The sequence below is a fragment of the Pleurodeles waltl genome, chromosome 3_1 (genome assembly GCF_031143425.1).
Source record: "Pleurodeles waltl isolate 20211129_DDA chromosome 3_1, aPleWal1.hap1.20221129, whole genome shotgun sequence".
Classification (NCBI taxonomy): domain Eukaryota; kingdom Metazoa; phylum Chordata; class Amphibia; order Caudata; family Salamandridae; genus Pleurodeles; species Pleurodeles waltl.
In genome coordinates, this window is record NC_090440.1 from 515,898,534 (window position 1) to 515,917,794 (window position 19,261).

The 19,261-nt window shown below is 43.0% G+C and overlaps 1 protein-coding gene across 1 annotated transcript in view; it reads left to right on the plus strand.

Annotated features, from left to right (window-relative positions):
• The window catches only part of LRRC28 (leucine rich repeat containing 28), a 280,795-nt gene that overhangs the window by 227,243 nt on the left and 34,291 nt on the right, over nucleotides 1-19,261 (plus strand). The window contains exons 7-8 of the mRNA XM_069222770.1: nucleotides 239-341; nucleotides 18,013-18,188. Coding sequence (XP_069078871.1) covers nucleotides 239-341; nucleotides 18,013-18,188 — 279 coding nt within the window. The remainder of the gene's footprint in view (nucleotides 1-238; nucleotides 342-18,012; nucleotides 18,189-19,261) is intronic.

Sequence of the window (19,261 nt, forward strand, 5' to 3'; positions counted from 1 at the left end):
CCAGGGGTTGCAAAGGCAGTCTTGGTGCCCTGGTAACCCCTGCAGGACATCCATGACTTTATGTATATGAAAAATTTTGTATTGTAAGAAAATTAGTTAAAAAATGTATATTCATATTTTCTTAAATATACTTTTTTGTATTGTTTTCTGACTTTGTTTTCTGAAATAATTGTGTAGGCTGCTTTCTACGCTCATCTACAAATTAAGGATCCTCATTTTGTTTATTTGTTTTCATAAGATTTAGGCCGGTCACGGGAACTGCAGTTTGTGTATGTGGATAACAACATTCACCTGAAAGGGCTTCCATCATTTCTTTACAACAAAGTGATCGGTTGCAGTGGGTAAGAAGAGGTCTATTAAATTTTCTGTGAATTTCATGTACAGGCACCCCACCCCTCTACAGTACACACCAATATAGCTCAAAAGGCTGCAGTTGACAGTATTCTTAATTCTGAGGTTTAGAACGGTTAAAGAACAACATATAAAATCTTTGGTATTTCTTAATACTGTAGTAGCATTTAAAATAGATTCATGGGCACTTATCCCAGTAACCATAAGATGCAGCACCAATATACAATAGTTTAATATGCTGTTGACGTGTTTGTGTCAACTGTATAAGAACTATTTTTCTTAGCACAGACTCTTCAGTTAATGCTCAATGTGTAACTTAATACAAGATGACTAGCAACAAATGTTGTATTTCATTCAGTAGCCAAGAATGTAACTATGTGTTGTGGGTGGGTGTTAAACAGGCAACTGTATTCTGTCATTTCCTAAACTGATTAGAATTTGTGACAAAATTTCAGTCCTAATGTATAGACCGTTTCTAATCGCTGTTAGAGCTACCGTTGTGAAAGCAGACAGTCTAGCCTATATCACTTATGACTTTTTATTAAGTCCTCATTTTTATGTACCCAGACAGGCTGTGTTTAGCAAAATGTGTTTTAGAACGTCTGAACCCTTCATGATCAATGGCTGGTGATTAGAAATTGGACCTTAGTTGATTGATTTTTTGCAGTTGAAAGAAACATGCCAATAACAATTTTTCCGACCAACTAAGACCTCCGTAGCAGAGGCAGCCATTTGTTTAGCCACTGACAGCCATTCAAATGGGGGTAGGAACACTATAGCACTCATTACGAGTTTGGCAGACAGCCTCTGCTGCCTGCCAAACTCGTCCCGCCACCTTCCCGCCAGTGCGAGCAGAACATTGCCAGCCCTATTACAGGTTCACCGCAGGGCCTGCGGGCAAAAACAGCATTTCTGCCCACCAGCCCTGCAGTGATCAGGGCCTTCACATTGCCGCCGGCTTGTAATCGAGCTGGCGGCAATGTGGAGGTGCAGCAGCACCCGTCGCGCATTCCACTGTCCGTAATTCGGGCAGTGGCATGCGCAACAGGGCATGGGCAGTGCAGGCATCCCTCAACACCCCCCTCACTCCCGATACCCCTATTCCACCTGACTTTCCATGGCAGTGTAACCACCATGGAAAGGCTGGCGGTATGGGGACTCGTAATCCCCAGGACAACGCTGCTTGGCGGATTACAACCACTGGGAGGTCCAACTGTGGCGGTAGACCGCCAGACTCGTAATGAGGGCCTATATTTCTTATGTTCATGGATTCTTGTCCTTGTCTGTATTATAAAGATTCTTTCCCTTGCCAGTAGTATATATCAAAGTCTGTCTTACACAATCCAGTGTTCTTGTGTTGAAACTCAAACGTAATTACAAAAGGATCTACCTTGATTGCCTGGCTGAATATCTTTTGCAATGCCTTAATTACCTCATACCAGAATGATTGGAGTTTATGGCAGTTAAAACATATGAAATTGCGTGTCTTATCTGTTCTGCATTTAGAGCATCAGAATGGACACTCAGGATGTAATGTTGACAGTTTCCTCAGGGTCCAGTATAACCTGATCATTGTAAATAAGTGAATTCTATTAAGAGTTTCAGGACAAATCACCTTGTGTGAAGTATCATGCTTGCCATTTAGTTGAATACTTATGGTTGCAATCTGACTCCCTAAATATGTTCTGATATTTCCGGTTTGCTTCCTTTGTCTCTTGTAAAAGGTGATGCTATTGTTCTAATGGGGCACTTAGCTTATAATTGATACAACTAAGGTTGCTTGGTGAATGCCATACTGCTCGATAAAGACTAGAATATTATGTTCCGTTCAATTCTATGATCCACCACTTGGGCCCTGACTATGAGTTTGGTGGACGGGAACACCGATCCCAGCAGAGACTGCAGTCCCCTGGCGGTCAGACTGCCAGGGTCGTAATGTGGCAGTCGGACCGCCACTGCGGGCCTAGGGGTCCTAGGACTGCCATACTCGTAATTAGCACCTAAGTTTCAGAAGCCTCCTGTAACATCTTTCATGTTACCTTTTTAAATAATTTAGATGCAGCAAATATTATATGCTAGCCCTTTCCACTATTTTGATGTGGTCATTGCTAAAAGCCATTCTGGGGAATTGTTGTTCAATTAGTTAACAAGTAAGAGATCTAAACTGTTTTATTTTTTAAACCCAACAGTATAATTGAATATTTAGTGGTGCCCAGCCTCCATTCCTTTATTATTTGCGTTTTTTTTACTAGCCAGTCTATGATTGCTGTTCTCCCAAGTAGTCGCTTAACATAGCATGTACCTGCTAAAAATCCCTCAGATTAAAATGTAATTGCATTGCATCAAAGATGTAGGAATATTTAGGCAGCAATATAATTTTTAATATATTGATTCTTCCTTTTCGACGTATGGAACTACACTTCAATATTTCTAATTAACACCTTGATTTCATCAGAGATTTTCTTTAGGTAGTATTGGTTATCGTTACAAGTTTTGGGACAAAGGCAGCACTGTGGTATCTGATCTTACGCTTTAGTGTTTTGATTTTCTATTGACTATTCCTCACCATTGCTTCAAGCTTATCTTTGTTCATTAAATAACCTGAGGTCTTTGAGAAACGAAAAATCATCCCCTCTGCTTTTGAAATACTAGTTTCTGGCTGTAACGATAGTAAAATCATTGGCATATAATGCAGCCTTCATTTTATACTCAAGAGGTTTAATATACAAATCGAAGAGAAGTGTAGTAAATGGACAGCCTTACCTTGTACCCATTCAAAACCTATTTAGTGGGTCAGTACACCATTCGCAAGGGCTTAGCACTTGGATGGTCCTAGCATTCTTGAATTGCTCCACTTAATCGTTAACCAAACCCCAGCTCTGCCAAAAAGGTCCATGAGAAGATCCAGTTAACTCAATATGATGCCTTATCAGTGTTGATTAGATGGACAGCTAGAGGAAGTTTCTTTGTTATGGCAATATCTGCTGTGCCAGTTAGAGCCTGTTAGGTATTTCAGATATCTTTCCTGAGTAAAGCCCTTTTGAGTATTGTGTGCACTAACTTAAAAATAGTTCTTTGTAACTGCTTTGTCTAGGAGGAAATGTTTGTGCTCTGCGTTTAATAATGGAATTGGACAGTAGTATTCATAATATTTTGAACATTTCCCCAGCTTTTGAATAAGGCATATAAGGGGTTATTACAACTTTGGAGGAGGTGTTAATCCATCCCAAAAGTGACGGTAAAGTGACGGATATACCACTGGCCGTATTACGAGTTCCATAGGATATAATGGACTTGTAATACGGCTGGTGGTATATCCGTCACTTTATCGTCACTTTTGGGACGGATTAACACCTCCTCCAAAGTTGTAATAACCCCCATAGTGCCTTCTCTCCTTGTATCAGGTACCTGTTGCACTTCAGTGATCCCAATGAATAATTTAACCAATATAGGCAGTAAGCTGAGGTAGTTTGCAAAACTCTGTGACAAGCCCATCGGGCCTGCTGACTTGCCTTCCTTTTGAGTCAGAATAATTTATATTATTTCATTAGGAGTGATGGCAGATTCCTACACCTTTCTCTTCCTAAAGTATGATTTGGGAGATTTACCTCTTGAAGCTGGTTATCTATTTCCTCTAAAATTGGATGAGAATCGTCCTTGTACAGAGACTTGAAACAAATTTGCAACTCTAACCTCCTCCTCTGAGATTGTTTTAGTAGTCCTATTGTTTCTAAATTCTTGAAAAACTGTGTTGCATGATTGATCAGCTTTGAATTTCTAGGGTAGCATGTCTCTGATTTTCCCCCCTATATTTGAAGTTTTTAAACTTGCAAACTTAAAATTTTTAAATAAGTTTTAATATCTAAAATAGTTTGATATTTTAATTTGTTCTTATTGAGTTTTGTTTAGATTATTGATTGTCATTGTGTAAGTGTTGTCTACCATCTTTTAATAATATATACAGGGAGTGCAGAATTATTAGGCAAGTTGTATTTTTGAGGATTAATTTTATTATTGAACAACAACCATGTTCTCAATGAACCCAAAAAACTCATTAATATCAAAGCTGAATATTTTTGGAAGTAGTTTTTAGTTTGTTTTTAGTTTTAGCTATGTTAGGGGGATATCTGTGTGCGCAGGTGACTATTACTGTGCATAATTATTAGGCAACTTAACAAAAAAAAAAAAATACCCATTTCAATTATTTATTATTACCAGTGAAACCAATATAACATCTCAACATTCACAAATATACATTTCTGACATTCAAAAACAAAACAAAAACAAATCAGTGACCAATATAGCCACCTTTCTTTGCAAGGACACTCAAAAGCCTGCCATCCATGGATTCTGTCAGTGTTTTGATCTGTTCACCATCAACATTGCGTGCAGCAGCAACCACAGCCTCCCAGACACTGTTCAGAGAGGTGTACTGTTTTCCCTCCTTGTAAATCTCACATTTGATGATGGACCACAGGTTCTCAATGGGGTTCAGATCAGGTGAACAAGGAGGCCATGTCATTAGATTTCCTTCTTTTATACCCTTTCTTGCCAGCCACGCTGTGGAGTACTTGGACGCGTGTGATGGAGCATTGTCCTGCATGAAAATCATGTTTTTCTTGAAGGATGCAGACTTCTTCCTGTACCACTGCTTGAAGAAGGTGTCTTCCAGGAACTGGCAGTAGGACTGGGAGTTGAGCTTGACTCCATCCTCAACCCGAAAAGGCCCCACAAGCTCATCTTTGATGATACCAGCCCAAACCAGTACTCCACCTCCACCTTGCTGGCGTCTGAGTCGGACTGGAGCTCTCTGCCCTTTACCAATCCAGCCAGGGGCCCATCCATCTGGCCCATCAAGATTCACTCTCATTTCATCAGTCCATAAAACCTTAGAAAAATCAGTCTTGAGATATTTACTGGCCCAGTCTTGACGTTTCAGCTTGTGTGTCTTGTTCAGTGGTGGTCGTCTTTCAGCCTTTCTTACCTTGGCCATGTCTCTGAGTATTGCACACCTTGTGCTTTTGGGCACTCCAGTGATGTTGCAGCTCTGAAATATGGCCAAACTGGTGGCAAGTGGCATCGTGGCAGCTGCACGCTTGACTTTTCTCAGTTCATGGGCAGTTATTTTGCGCCTTGGTTTTTCCACACGCTTCTTGCGACCCTGTTGACTATTTTGAATGAAACGCTTGATTGTTCGATGATCACGCTTCAGAAGCTTTGCAATTTTAAGAGTGCTGCATCCCTCTGCAAGATATCTCACTATTTTTGACTTTTCGGAGCCTGTCAAGTCCTTCTTTTGACCCATTTTGCCAAAGGAAAGGAAGTTGCCTAATAATTATGCACACCTGATATAGGGTGTTGATGTCTTAGACCACACCCCTTCTGATTACAGAGATGCACATCACCTAATATGCTTAATTGGTAGTAGGCTTTCGAGCCTATACAGCTTGGAGTAAGACAACATGCATAAAGAGGATGATGTGGTCAAAATACTCATTTGCCTAATAATTCTGCACTCCCTGTATATTTTTTTCTACTGCCTGCAGTTGTTTCTTTTTCTTACAATGGCGAATAATAATCAAAGTAATAAATGTACAACTACATAATTCACCATCGTGTCCCAGTTGAACAAATATTATTTTGCCTCTTTTGATAGTTTAGCACTCAAATCTATTTATACAGGAGGAATCGTTCAAACGTCCATGTAGTTTTAGCCTCCTCATAGATTGTTAGTGCATCTCTAATTGATTGCAAAGCTGGATAACATGATGAGACGGTGGATTATTGCTTCTGCATCCCTAACCAATGTATGACTTCCCAAAAGTAGTCTAATATGGCACGGTAGCCAAATCTACTTGAATAGAAAGTGTATTCCGATGTTAACTCTGGTCTGTGACTCTATGCAACTCTTGCATTTAAATCTTCTATTATCTTTATAAGGGCTTGTTTTAGTCATGTTAGTCCGTGTTTTAGTTTTCAGTCAATCCAGCTCTTTGTTCAGAATTACTTTGGAATCCACCGCTAAAATATATTTGGGGGAGAGAGTTAGAATTGGGCCACGTAGTAATATATCCATAGAACATTCTGGATGCTCTAGTTGAGTGCCCTACATTGAGGTCACTGTTAAAAATGTATGTTCTAGAACCTTAATTTAACCTGTAACTCTCTACCATATAAGTATAGTGGACTTTGACTTGGCAGTTTGAGAATATTTTATTTCTGTATGCTGAAGTGTACCCCCAACTAACATTTGCCCCGCTCATTACCATTCCATCCTGCTAGTGAGCCCCAAGTTCAGATCCATAGTGTTTTTTTCCCAACACCATTGACCTTTTTCCCCATTGAGCATGACTGTTGCTTGTCAACATGCTCTGGTATTTAGCTTTTTGTGGTTTTCATTCATTCGAATAGCTTTTTGATGCTCTGAAATACATTTTATTCTTCCACATTACTTTGAAATTTGACTTGTATAGTTGCGTCCGATCTTCTAAGGCTTCCGTTTCTTTTCCAAGTTCCTACCTCTTGTTCTCCATAACTTTTGAGAAATCTTAGCAGATAGTAAACTTTTCTGTTCTACCTCATTTTCTCAACACGTGCTGTAGTTAAGACTTTCTCTTTTAGTGAGTGGCATAAACAGTAACTAGAAGTTTTAGTTAACTTATAACTGGGTTTAAATGAAACGATTCACTATTCACCCTTTCCTTGTATTTTGCATTTTTCTCACTAAGAAGTGTCTTTCAAAACTCATTTACTGAGCAGCTCAACTATAATGGATTTAATGTTATCTCCTTCTAATATTTCTGGAATTTTGTTGACAGGATTTTTATTGCCTCTAGCCTGTTAGCTAAAGATACTATTTTAAACAATAGTCAAGCGATTACTTGTGAGTTTTCTAGCATTTTCTCCGATAGTTGTTACCGCTAGGATTTTTGTTCTGGCAATCAACTACTCCTACTTTTTGTCTAAGTTACCATGTAATCTGAATGCCATTTTGGTACTTTTCTACAGTATCAAAGTTTCCAATGATTCTTTTTTCATGCTTATAATCAATGATGTGCCTCTCACCTGGAATGTATCACAAGGGGGTGAAACAAAATGTAAAGTTTCAGATAGTGTATCTTGGATAGTGGCTGCTGATTCAGCATTTCCCACATTTGGTTCTAAATCAAAGCCTTGATCCTGCTGTGCTATATCTCTATCTATGCCCGTCAGTTTGCTTACAGATTTATTTAATGGATATCTCTATATAGCTCACTCATGGGTAACTGCTTAGTTTGTGTCTTGCCTTGAGAGGCTTGGGTATTTGTATTGGGTATATTGATCCTTCAAGGTATCAGAGGTATAAAGTGACTTCTGCAACTTGTCTTTTGTAGAACCTACCATTGATTCAAGTATAATTTCCTTACTTATGCTCATTCTGGATTTTATATTGAGATTTATAGGTCGATCACTTGCTGGTGGCAGGTCAAGCTATTTCATCACTTTATTTCCCAAACTCTCCCGCCTTTTAGAAGCATTTGCACCAGCTCCCTCTGTTGTATTTGTGTAACTTGCTTGTTAAAACTTCATAAAAATGAACTATGTGATATTTTCTTGTTTACTTTTCTTCCCAGCTGCTGGTATTTACTAGGTTTGCTATTAGGTTTGAGTTGCTTGACACAACCCCCTCAAGTTTATGTTCTACGGATTTTGATTTATACCTCCGATTTACATTTTTTATTTTGCTTACCCAATAAAAACCTCTGTCAGCGTTTAGGGATCGCCCCAGTTGTTCCTGTTGTTATCATCTATTTTAGTACCATTACTAAAAGGTGTTTCAACTGTTACTAATAAAGATGAAAATCTTGTTCTTAGATCTGAGCATTTTTTATTTATTATTCTCCGCCATATTTCCTGGCTGCTTTGCTATTTACCTTAAAATGTGTTAGGATTGTTCACAACCTCTAAATATAGTCCAGACAGACAGAGATCAAAACCCCTGACGTTGGAGCCTGACTACATTGCCTTGTTTCATTGGTAGGCTGAACATAAGTTATCAAACTGTTTCTCTGTGGTAGGAGAGTCTGCACCCCTTTCTTGTACCTCAGGATTTGTCCTGCACCTCCTATGCAAACTGTGGATAGGAAGACTGATCTACCACAACTTCTCGCACCTCCAAGTTTTTTTTCTCTCGGAGACTGTCAATCTTCTTCATCTCCATGGTCTTCAATAACAAGTCAGGCTAGACTGGGGAGTAAGTGCCTCGTACCATGCACTGTCTTTGCTTTTGCTGGTGGAGCATCTGCAGCCCAGTGTCATCATCGGCTTACAAGACTGCTTCTGGATTCTCATGTCAAAAGACAAGCACAGCAGCTCTTGCAACTAACCACATCCAACAGCAAGGTGTCTGTTCCAGGGAAACCACTGAAGCAAGAAATCTCATAGTAAAAACCTGGTATGCTATTGTAAGAAAATGAACAAATAAAATCAAAATTCTAATTTTTTTTTAAGAGGGAGCTACTAAGTTGTTAGTAAGCACCCAGACCAAGAGTTGGGCTTGACCTATTTCCTCGGTCATGTTCCTTTAAACAACACCTTTGGAAGACACATTTAGTGTAACTTTGGCCCATAAAAATGGGGACATCCACAACAAAGTGTAGTGAGAAATTTAGACTTGAACATAGCGATTTTGGGCATTCTCACAGCTTACACACCTTTAGGGAAGTAGAAGTGCAGTTTTCCTCGTAGTGGTTAAGAAACCTCTAACCTCTGTTACTCTTTAGTGTTGCGAGTCCATGAGGCATTTTATAGACCGAGTTGAAGATGGTTTTGAAAACACTCAACCAGGTAACATATATCAACATCATATTTTCTGGTTTAATACCATGTTTTAGTGAGTGTAGATAGTGTCTCACAAAGAGTGTTTATTGCAGGTAATTAAATCGGAGCACAACTAGTCAATTTTTCAGTGTAAGATATTTACTGAGCTCAACAGTGAGAATGGAGTCTGGTGACCCCTTCGAAAACCACATGGTTTAAACCAAGCAGGGACAGTACTGCCAAATGTAGGTGACAGACACCCACAAAGTCTGCCTCTGGAGACTCAGCTCTAAGCACAACTCAGCTTTGTGTGACTGCTGCGCGAAAATGAACGAAATGCCATCTGCAACCATAAAACCAAAACTTGTGTTCAGAACTCCAAAGGAAGTCAAAGATGACCCAGTCTCTGCCAAAGTTGATGGTGCAGATGAATTCCTACTACTGAGGCCGATCTCATGACCGATCATTGTCGAAGTCACGAAGCTTAAGTAAGTCAAAAAAGTTTTTAAAATGTAAGAAATTCAAACATGGCTCTCCTACTTCATGACTCTTGGAGTTGTACAATGTACTGAGTATCTCTGGGCTGCAGAGTTTTGACTCCCCTTACTCCTCTTGGATCCGAGTCTGTTGCTGCTCCCAATGTACTCCCACATGCCAGGGCCATCTGCAACACTGCAACAACTTTGTGAGCTGGTAACAGCCCTAGATAAAATCTTCAATGCTCCTCCAGATCCTCTGGAGTGCCTTCGGGCTCTGTGTATCAGGGGTGGCCTTCAGTCAGGTCACCACAGGTGGATTCGTCCCCGAGGCCAGCACATTGTTTGAGTTTGGCTCCACCGAATCCACCTTTGGTGCAGCGTGCGATGTCCTCTTTGGCATCTCGACTAAATCCACTGGCTTACGTCTTGACAGGTTCAACAACACTGGAAGCCGAGCTGATAGATTTAGCAGATTCAGAGGCTCTACTGCAACACTCCCAGAGGTCACAGACAGCCTATTATTACTATTGAGATCCTGAAGACCATTATGATAATGACAGTCCTGGAGATGAGAGCCCTTAGGATGATGATAAATCTATTTTTTGATATGCAGGCTGACACTGGTCTGCATACCCCACCAGACACTAGTCTCACTTCCCCTCATCCTACCATGGCTACAGAAGAATCTACCATATTCGCTACTGTGATTTAGAGGATAGCAGATGGCTAGGACGCCCCCCGCCTCCATCTACCACAGAGGTCAAAACCAATGGTCTCACTGAGGCCCCTTCATCCATGTCAGTCTAATCAAGAACCATTCCTTTTTTTCAACACAGCCCTGCTGGACCTACTGGTATGAACCAGGACATAGCCACAATCTTTGCCCCTACTCCCCTCCCAACACACACCCTCCCCTCAGTCAATAGAGAACCGCAAAGCGGCATAGACCACCCCAGGGATACCTACTTCCTCATCTAACACTCCACTCCGGAAAGCCTGGCAGCGCAGGCCTCTACCAGCATACTCAACTCCAATGGATTCTCCACTATCCTGCCGAATAAAGAATCAAAGTGTATTGGCAGCTTTGTCAAGTGCATATTCTTGTCTGCCAGCCTTGCCCTCAGATCCCTCAAAATGAGGTGCATCCTTGGAAGGTACTTGCATGCATTGTGTGACAGAGTGGTGAAAAGCTTTCCAGACCTCCTTGGTGACATCCGGCCAACCCTACAGCACCTCATTACAGATGGCCAAGATACAACAAAGCACTAAATACGTTTGGGTTTGGACACTATTGACTGTCTGAGAAGAGCAGTCAGGACCACTTTGGTGCTTCTGTATCACGCCTTGATTGACTCCACAGGTTTTTCAAATGCTATCCAGTAGTCCTTCATGAACATGCCCTTTGATAGCTTTAGGCTCCTTGGAGTGAAGGTGGACTTGGCCGTGGGAAAATTTGAAGAGAGCAAGGCCAGGGCACACTGTCTAGGCCTATAGCTGTCTGTTCAGCAGTTCCCTCCAACTTCGCCCCTTTCAAGGCATCAGTGTGGATACCATCAGAGGCGACACCAAAGTGTTCTTTAGCAACTGCATGCCTCACAGGGCCCCCACCTCCTTCAGCCCGCCATAAAACCGCTTTGTATTGTTCTCAGTGGCTCATACACACCAGATGGGATGCCCTATCAACTTTTCACCCCAGCCGCTGGGTGTAAGAGCATCACGTCTTACCAATGGGTGCAGCAGATTGTGGAACACAGGTAGCCCGACCCTTTCTGCCACATTCCCCTGATTTGCCAGCCATGCCAGAAAACCTCACAGGCGGCCACTTGTCCACACTCCGAAGAGATGTTCAAGCTGTCTTGGTCAAGGGAGTCATAGAGAGGGTGCTGACATCCGAGATCAGAACTGACTGTTACTCCTCTTTTTCTGGTGCTAAAATAGTATGGAAGCCTTTCTACTGTCCTCAGTCTTCACCCTCTGAGCTTTTTTCCTGAAGGACAAGTTCACACAGCATGCCAGCGCAGTGGTAACAGCCTTCGCTTGTTGGAATGATCGTGCAAGGCCATTGGCCGGATATAGCCCCTCCATTCAATTACAAAGCACTACTACCTGGACAGACAAGTCTGCGTGATTGGCATTTGCCCGCTCTGTCCTGTAGGATTTCTTATCCTGAGCTGTTCCACAGACCTACCTGGGGAGGAATTGTTTGGTATTTATTCACAAAGTGAGGAACCTGCGGTTAGAAGTCTCTATCAGAAAAACAAGTTACTTGCCATTTCTGGTTCACAGTCCATTAATAAGACTCCAATCTAGACATGTGCACACTGGAATATTATTATTTCTATGGCCTCTGTGTCCAATGCCAGAGGCAGAGATCAGAAAGAAACCGACATCAGCCAAGCGGAGGTGGTGCAGATACAGTGTCCCTGACATCATATAAAGGGCCAGATGGACCTGAAGTAGAGCCGTATAAGACCACTTGCATAAGGGAATTGCTATCAAAATTTTCCAGACCAAGTCTGGCACATGGAGAAATTCACAAGGTGAGAAATATGTGGTTAGGTAGTCTAGCACAGAAGGCGTTACTGAAGGTGAGTACCTTGTTCATTTTCACATCCTTTAGTAAATAGCATAGCTGTCTCAAGGCTGCAAGGTACATGTGTTGATGCCCTTGTAGGCAATTGTAAATCACACTGTCTTGGCAGTTGTCTTTGAATGTAGGAGGCTTCCTTATATATTGCTGAGAATACAGTGCTTCCAGGGCATTAAATGGGGAGAAAGTATGATAGTAATTTAGAAATGTTAAGTTGAAAACCGAAGAGCTCTGCCTGTCTACCCAAGTACATTTTCTACATTTGTATTTGTTAACGATAATGGGTAAAATGTCATTATTCTGTTTTCTTGCTCTTACCCAAATTCTTTCCCTTCCCCACCCCATCAAGTCATGTTTACCCTATCATTTGAACGTACAGGGAGCTAATCGATTTTCCATGGTTTAATGTTTTAATGTTTTGAAACCTACTGAAATACATTGTTTTTGTCACAGAACGCATCCCTTATCTGAAGACAGGCTTTGTGTTTTGCCAAGGTGCAATAAATCAAGCAGAAGGTTGATCTTAAGACATCTTCTTGGCTCAGACTGATCTCAGCCAGATTTTGAGTACTGCCTTGGGGAAACTGTAAAAAAATTCTTGGAGATCTGATGCAAACTTAGTCAGGTCATTCTGGCCCGATGGGTTGGTGATGTCTGTGTGCTGTCTGTGGTGGGATGGAGTTGTCGTTATAACAATTATCTCGACGATAGTTCTATTCCTAAACCTCAAACTCTCCTCTAAACATAAGAATAAACTTTTCTACTACTGCACTTATGTGGATCAGTTATCATGAAACAATTGGATTTAACCCCTTTGCTGCCTCATTGATGTTTAATTACATCATGATAAGATGTCCTCAAGTCCCTATGATCTGTATATGACAATAAATATGCCCTTTCTCAGCACTACTTTTTAGGTCGAGCATAACAGCGAGGAAGCGCTGCTTTTCCGATGTGTTGGGATGTATCTGGGCCTTTAACCACGCCCACCTTACGCCCATCACTATCACTCGTTCATGGGCTTGCCTTTTAAAAATCCTTTGCTTTCGTTGGCAACTGCTTTACGTTTGTCCCTCCTTAGGGCAATTTTGTTATCGCCTTTGCCATCGAGCGTGTTAATGGATAATTGCACTTTTGCCAATAAATTTGACTGTGAGCGGACTGGTTTTTTCCTTTTGTCTCTCTCTTCGCACTCACGGCGGCGCTTTGAATCAGCTCGCTAATGTCAACTGTTTTAGTTTTTATTTTCAGTTTGTGTGGCAAGAAAAGTCCAGTTAGGAATTTACAATGCTAATAGCTCTAAATCGAGGAAACGCGAGACCCATTGCATTGCAAATGTTTGTTTGTCTTTTGTTCCTTCTATGTCAGACAATCTCCAGTTAGAAGTTGGGGTCCTGGGAGGTAGTTTGCCACTGTCCAGAAGCAAGGCTTGAAGTGGGGCGGGTTCTGCTGGTGCTGAACACCAGCGGTTCTAAAAAGCAGGTGTGGAGATGGATCTTCGTTTTTGCCCACACCCTCATGGTGCAAAAAAAATGTTACCTCTGAAGCAGTACCACCCTTCACTGACTTTGATGTAACTTCAAAAGAGACTTGTTATAGTTCTTTCACAGTCTCATCATTTCAGGACTGAAGCATTTTCAATATTATATACAGTGAAGCCATTGTTGTTGCTTATTTATCTTAAGCAAATAACAACCATTGACAAAGCCAATAATCCTGGCTTGTTGTAGGTGTAATGTTACTTGTATTATATATCTGTAAAGAAGCTGCAAAATACGATTCGGGCGGCACACTATGCTAAGCACAGATGTTTGCATGTTTTTAAGCCACACCCATATTAACATCAGCTACGCCCCTTTGAGAGACCCCCCTCCAGTTTTTTCACCCTATTTAAAAAGGCCTGCCCAGAGGGGATTGGTCCTAACTTCCAGGCTGACTCGTCGGTATGCCTATGGCATCACACTCCTATCGGAAAGATCAGCAAGAATTCCCTAGCCTCTTCCAGGGCCCTGCTGCTGGGCAGGGTTAGGTGAGGGGCTAAATGCTGATGTCAATGTCTTCAGCTTTTTCTTAAAAACTCCCATTTGCCTGATCTAGTTATTAGAGACTGTTGTGTACAGTAAAGGGCTTGAAGCCCGCCTGTCACGTACCATTTGTTGGCTTGCGTGGCACTCTGCTTTACAGCCTCGTAATTTGTCACTGCAGGCCTGGTATCATTTTCGTTCCTCTGTGGAGCAATAATTGATTCAATGTGATCAGTGCCCGTCCGCTGCTCCCAACGTGATTGAAGTACTTTTTTTGTTCTTTTTAACTTCTAGTACCTTGCAAACAGACATGTGACTGTCAAAAATGTGCCCAGCAGGACAAACAAAATTGTGAAGTTTTTTTTTTTTTTTATAGCTAGCTTTCTTTTATCTTGCCAAGTCATCTTTTCTCAGTTCGCACTCATGTTTTCTTTAGTTTTTGCTCGAAGGTGCTGTTCTCAAAAGATGACAATTATCTTGTTCTAAATATTGCAGAGCAACATTGTTTTTTATGTGTATTTCATAGCAACATTATGTATTATGTGTAATAATTTCTGAAATTATGTTTAACACATAATTTTGCAGTACACCCCACTCCAACCTCCCCCACTACAATCCACCCCACGCCAATTAACCCACCCCAACCCACCCAATGTAATCTGCCCCACTCCAGTTCACCCCACTCCCATCCAAAGCAATCTACACCAATCCAAAACAGTCTGCCCCATTCCAATCCTACAAAGCTGCCCCACTCCAATCTAAAACAAGCTCCCCCACTCCAATCAAAAACAAGCTGCCCCACTCCAATGTGCCCCCTCCAATTCAAAACAATCTACCCCACTCCAATCTGCCTTACTCCAGTCTGCCCCTGTTTAATCCAATACATTCTGCCCAACTCCAATCTGCCCCATTCCCATTCCAGTCTGTCCCACTCCAGTCCAAAACAGTCTGTCCCACTCAAATTCGCCCTACTCCAGTCCAAAACAATCTGCCCTACTCCAGTCCAAAACAATCTGCCCCACTCCAATCCAAAACAATCTGCCCCACACCAGTACGCCCTACTCCAATCTGCCCCACTCTAATCCAAAAGAATACGCCTTACTCCGATCCAATCCACCTCACCCCAATCCAATCCACCCCTCTCCATCCCAATTCACTGCACTCCAATCTACCCCACTCCGATCCAGTCCAACCCAATCAGTCCACCCCACCCCAATACAGTCCACCCCACTCCAATCCACCCTAATACAACCAGCCTCACTCCAATCCAAAACAATCTGTCTCACTCCAAACCGTCCCACTCCAGTCCATTTAACCTTCCCCATTTTACTCCAAAACAGTCTGCACCACTCCAATCTGCCCCACTCCAATCCACCCCACTCCTCCCAATTCACCCCACTCATCCCAATTCACCCCACTCCATCCCAATTCACCTCACTACAATCCACCCCACTACAATCCAGTTCACCTCACACCAATTCACACCACACCAATCCAATCCAGCCCAGTCCAGTCTGCCTCTCTTCAATCCAATACACCTCACCTGAATCCAGTCCACATTAATCCACGTTACTCCAGTCCAATCCACCCCACTCTAAACCACTTTCATTTCCCCTACTCCAATCCAGTCCACTCCTCTCTAATTAATCCACCCCACTCCAACCCACGCCATCCAATCCAGTTCACTACAGTCAACCCCACCCCAATCCAGTCCACCCTACCCCAACCTAATCCACCCCACCCAATCTAATCCACCCCACCCCACTCCATCTAATCCACCTCACTCCTATCTACCCTACCCCAATCCGATCCACTCCAGTCCACCCCACTCTAATCAAATTCACTCCACCCATCTCCAATCCAATTCACCACACCCCACTCAAATCCACCCCTTCCAGTACGCCCCACCCAATTTCAGTCTACTCCACCCCACACCAAAGCACTTTTATCTCTCCCACTCCAATCCAGACCACCCCTCTCTACTTAATCCACCCAACTCCAACCCAACCCACGCCATCCAATCCACTACAGTCCACCCCACTCCAATCCATCACACTCAATCCAGTCCACCCTACCCCACCCTAATCCACCCCATTCAATCTAATGCACCCCATTCAATCTAATCCACCCCACTCAATCAGTCCACCCCACTCAATCCAATCCACCTCATTCAGTCTAATCCACCTCAATCCAATCTACCCTACCCCAATCCGATCCACTCCAGTCCACCCCACTCTAATCTAATTTGCCCCACCCAACTCCAAACCAGCCCACCACACCCCACTCAAAACCACCCCTTCCACTACTCCCGCCCAATTTCAGTCTAGTCCACCCCAATCCAATCCACCCCACTCTACTCCAGTCAACTCTACTCCAATCCATTTCACTCTACCCCAATCCACCCCACCTCATCCCAGTTCAATCTATCCCACTCCAATCCACCCCACGCCAATCCAGTCCAATCCACCCCAACAACTCCAATCCAATCCACCCCAACCAACCCCAATCCAATCCACCCCACCCCAGTCCATTCCACCCCATCTCACTCCAATCCTCCACACTCAATCCAGTCCACCCCACTTTACTTCAGTTCACCCCAATCCATTCCACCCCACGCCAATCCACCCCTCACTACCCCAGTCCAATCCACCCATCCCAGTTCAGACCACCCCACTCCAATCCAATCCATCCCACACCAACCCAATCCACGGCACTGCAAACCACCCCAATCCAATCTACCCCCATTTCAGTCCACCCCACCCAATCCAACCCACTCACTCCCCAATCCTTCACACTCCAGTATACCCCACTCTGTCCAATCCAATCCACCCACCCAATCCAAATTCAGTCCACCCATCCCAATCCATACAGCCCACCCCACTCCCGTCTGCCCCACCCCAATCCACCCCACTCCAGTCCAATCTAATCCTTCTCACTCCAGTTCAGTCTAATCCAACCCCACTCCAATCCTGTCCACCCCAGCTCCATCACTCCAATCCAGACCACATACCCACTCCAATCCACCCTACTCGAATCCACCCCAATCCAATCCAATCCACCTCATCCCATTTCATTCCACCCCAATCCATTCCAATCCACCCCACACTAATACACCCCACTCAGTCCACCCCATTCTACTCCAATCCAATTCACCCCAATACCTCAATCCACTCCAACCCACTCCACTATACGATACACACTTCCACTGAACTCTTCTCCCCTCTACTCAACTCTACGACACTCCACCACACTCCTACAAATCCACTCTACAACACTCCACTCACTCACCCACTCCACACCACTAACTTTTAGCCATGCTGAACAGCAGCCACACTGGTGTACAACATGGCAAAGCACATTGCCAAATCCAATAACTCTTATATGGGCGAGACCTATTGGCTTTGCCAATGCTTGTTTTGGTGTTTGGGAGGGAGTGTGGTAAGAGTAGTCCAGCTCCTGCCACCGTCCTTCCCAGCACCTCGCCCACTTGAACAATCGAAAAATGAACCAGGAGGAGTTTGGGATTGGATGGAAGGAACTAGGATTGTTCTTAGTCCAGCCCTTTCCAATCCGCACTCTTTCATTTCAGACCGCTTCTTCCTCTCACAGTGCTTCTCTCTTCATGAGAAGCTTTGAAAGGGAGGACCTGTGTCCGTGCATTTTAATGACTAGGGAGGGCTCACTGTCTTTGATTTGGTTTGTTTTGTTATTGTACAGTCTGTACTTGACTAACAGTTCTGTGGATGTCTCTTTCTCCCCCTCCTCCCAGCTGCGGCTCTCCTACTCGGCTTTCCGAAATGAAGCTGCTGTGTTTCTCCTCAGGACAGCTGTCGGTGTTTCTCCCTGCAGAGGTTAAGTCTATCGGGGCCAGCACGGATTATGTGCTGCCTTTGCAGGAGCTGGCAATGAGAACGGTGTATAATGCATTTTACGTGTTTTTAAAAGGTAATTTCAGGCCAACTCTTCCTAGACTGAAGGGATATGCCATACACGATCAGATTTTTACATTAATTTTACTAATGTCATTTTACCAGGACATTTCTCCGAAATTAAAGCCTAATGATTCATTAAATGTAAATGGCCAAAGTGAAGTGAGCTCGATGAATGTTTTCTGTGAGTCTTATTCAAAGGGTGGAGGCCTTTCACAATATGCAATAGAAGTAGAATGTGTTTGTTTGAGACAAAGAAAACTGAGAAAATGATTTACAAGTAGTATTACCTTTCTTAACCTTGTTCGTTCTAGACTTGGTCAATATATAGTGCTACTCGTTTACCAATACAGTCTTTGCTCATGCTTCCTCGTGAGTAGGCTATGATGAGGCCACGGCCTAGTTCGTTCACCGCAGAGGCACGTTGTGAATCATGCAGCATCTGCCCATAGCGTGAATAGTTCAGTTGCAAACCAATATCTTTTGTATCAGTTATAATTGTCCCATCCCAGGAATGATTAATCTGAAGGTGTGATGCAGGCCTCGAGAGACAGTGAGAAGTAACTGTAGATGTTGTGTAAGGACCCTAATGCCACCCCGATGGAACTTTTTCAGGTTGTAGGCATAAGGAAGTAGACATGGAGTAGAACTCGTGTCTCATGGTTTTGTGTTTAGCAAATTGCCCAGTAAACCACACCACCTTGGTTTATGCCCATCTATAGTGCAAGCCACAATTTTTAGCACACATTTTTAAGCATAACATAACTTATTAAGTATAAGTTAAATACTGCATTTGTAGCATTTCTCAGCGTTATAAAGATCAGATGGTATGATAACACAAACTAAGAAGAATGAAAGGCTGAGTCTGCCCTGACTTGCCACCTTAATTGTCCTAAATGTTTGGGGGACCTCAAGGCATTGCCAGTAAGTGATGGGCAGCAGAGGAGCCAAGATGGATTGAGAAGTTTGCTTCAGAAAGTGTTCCACTGTTGATGCTAGGTGTTAAACGTGCCATCCTTGGCATGGTTTGCCCTGACTTTTTGCCTTCTGACCTCCTGTTTTTCTGGCTTCAATTTGTGCTGACTTTAG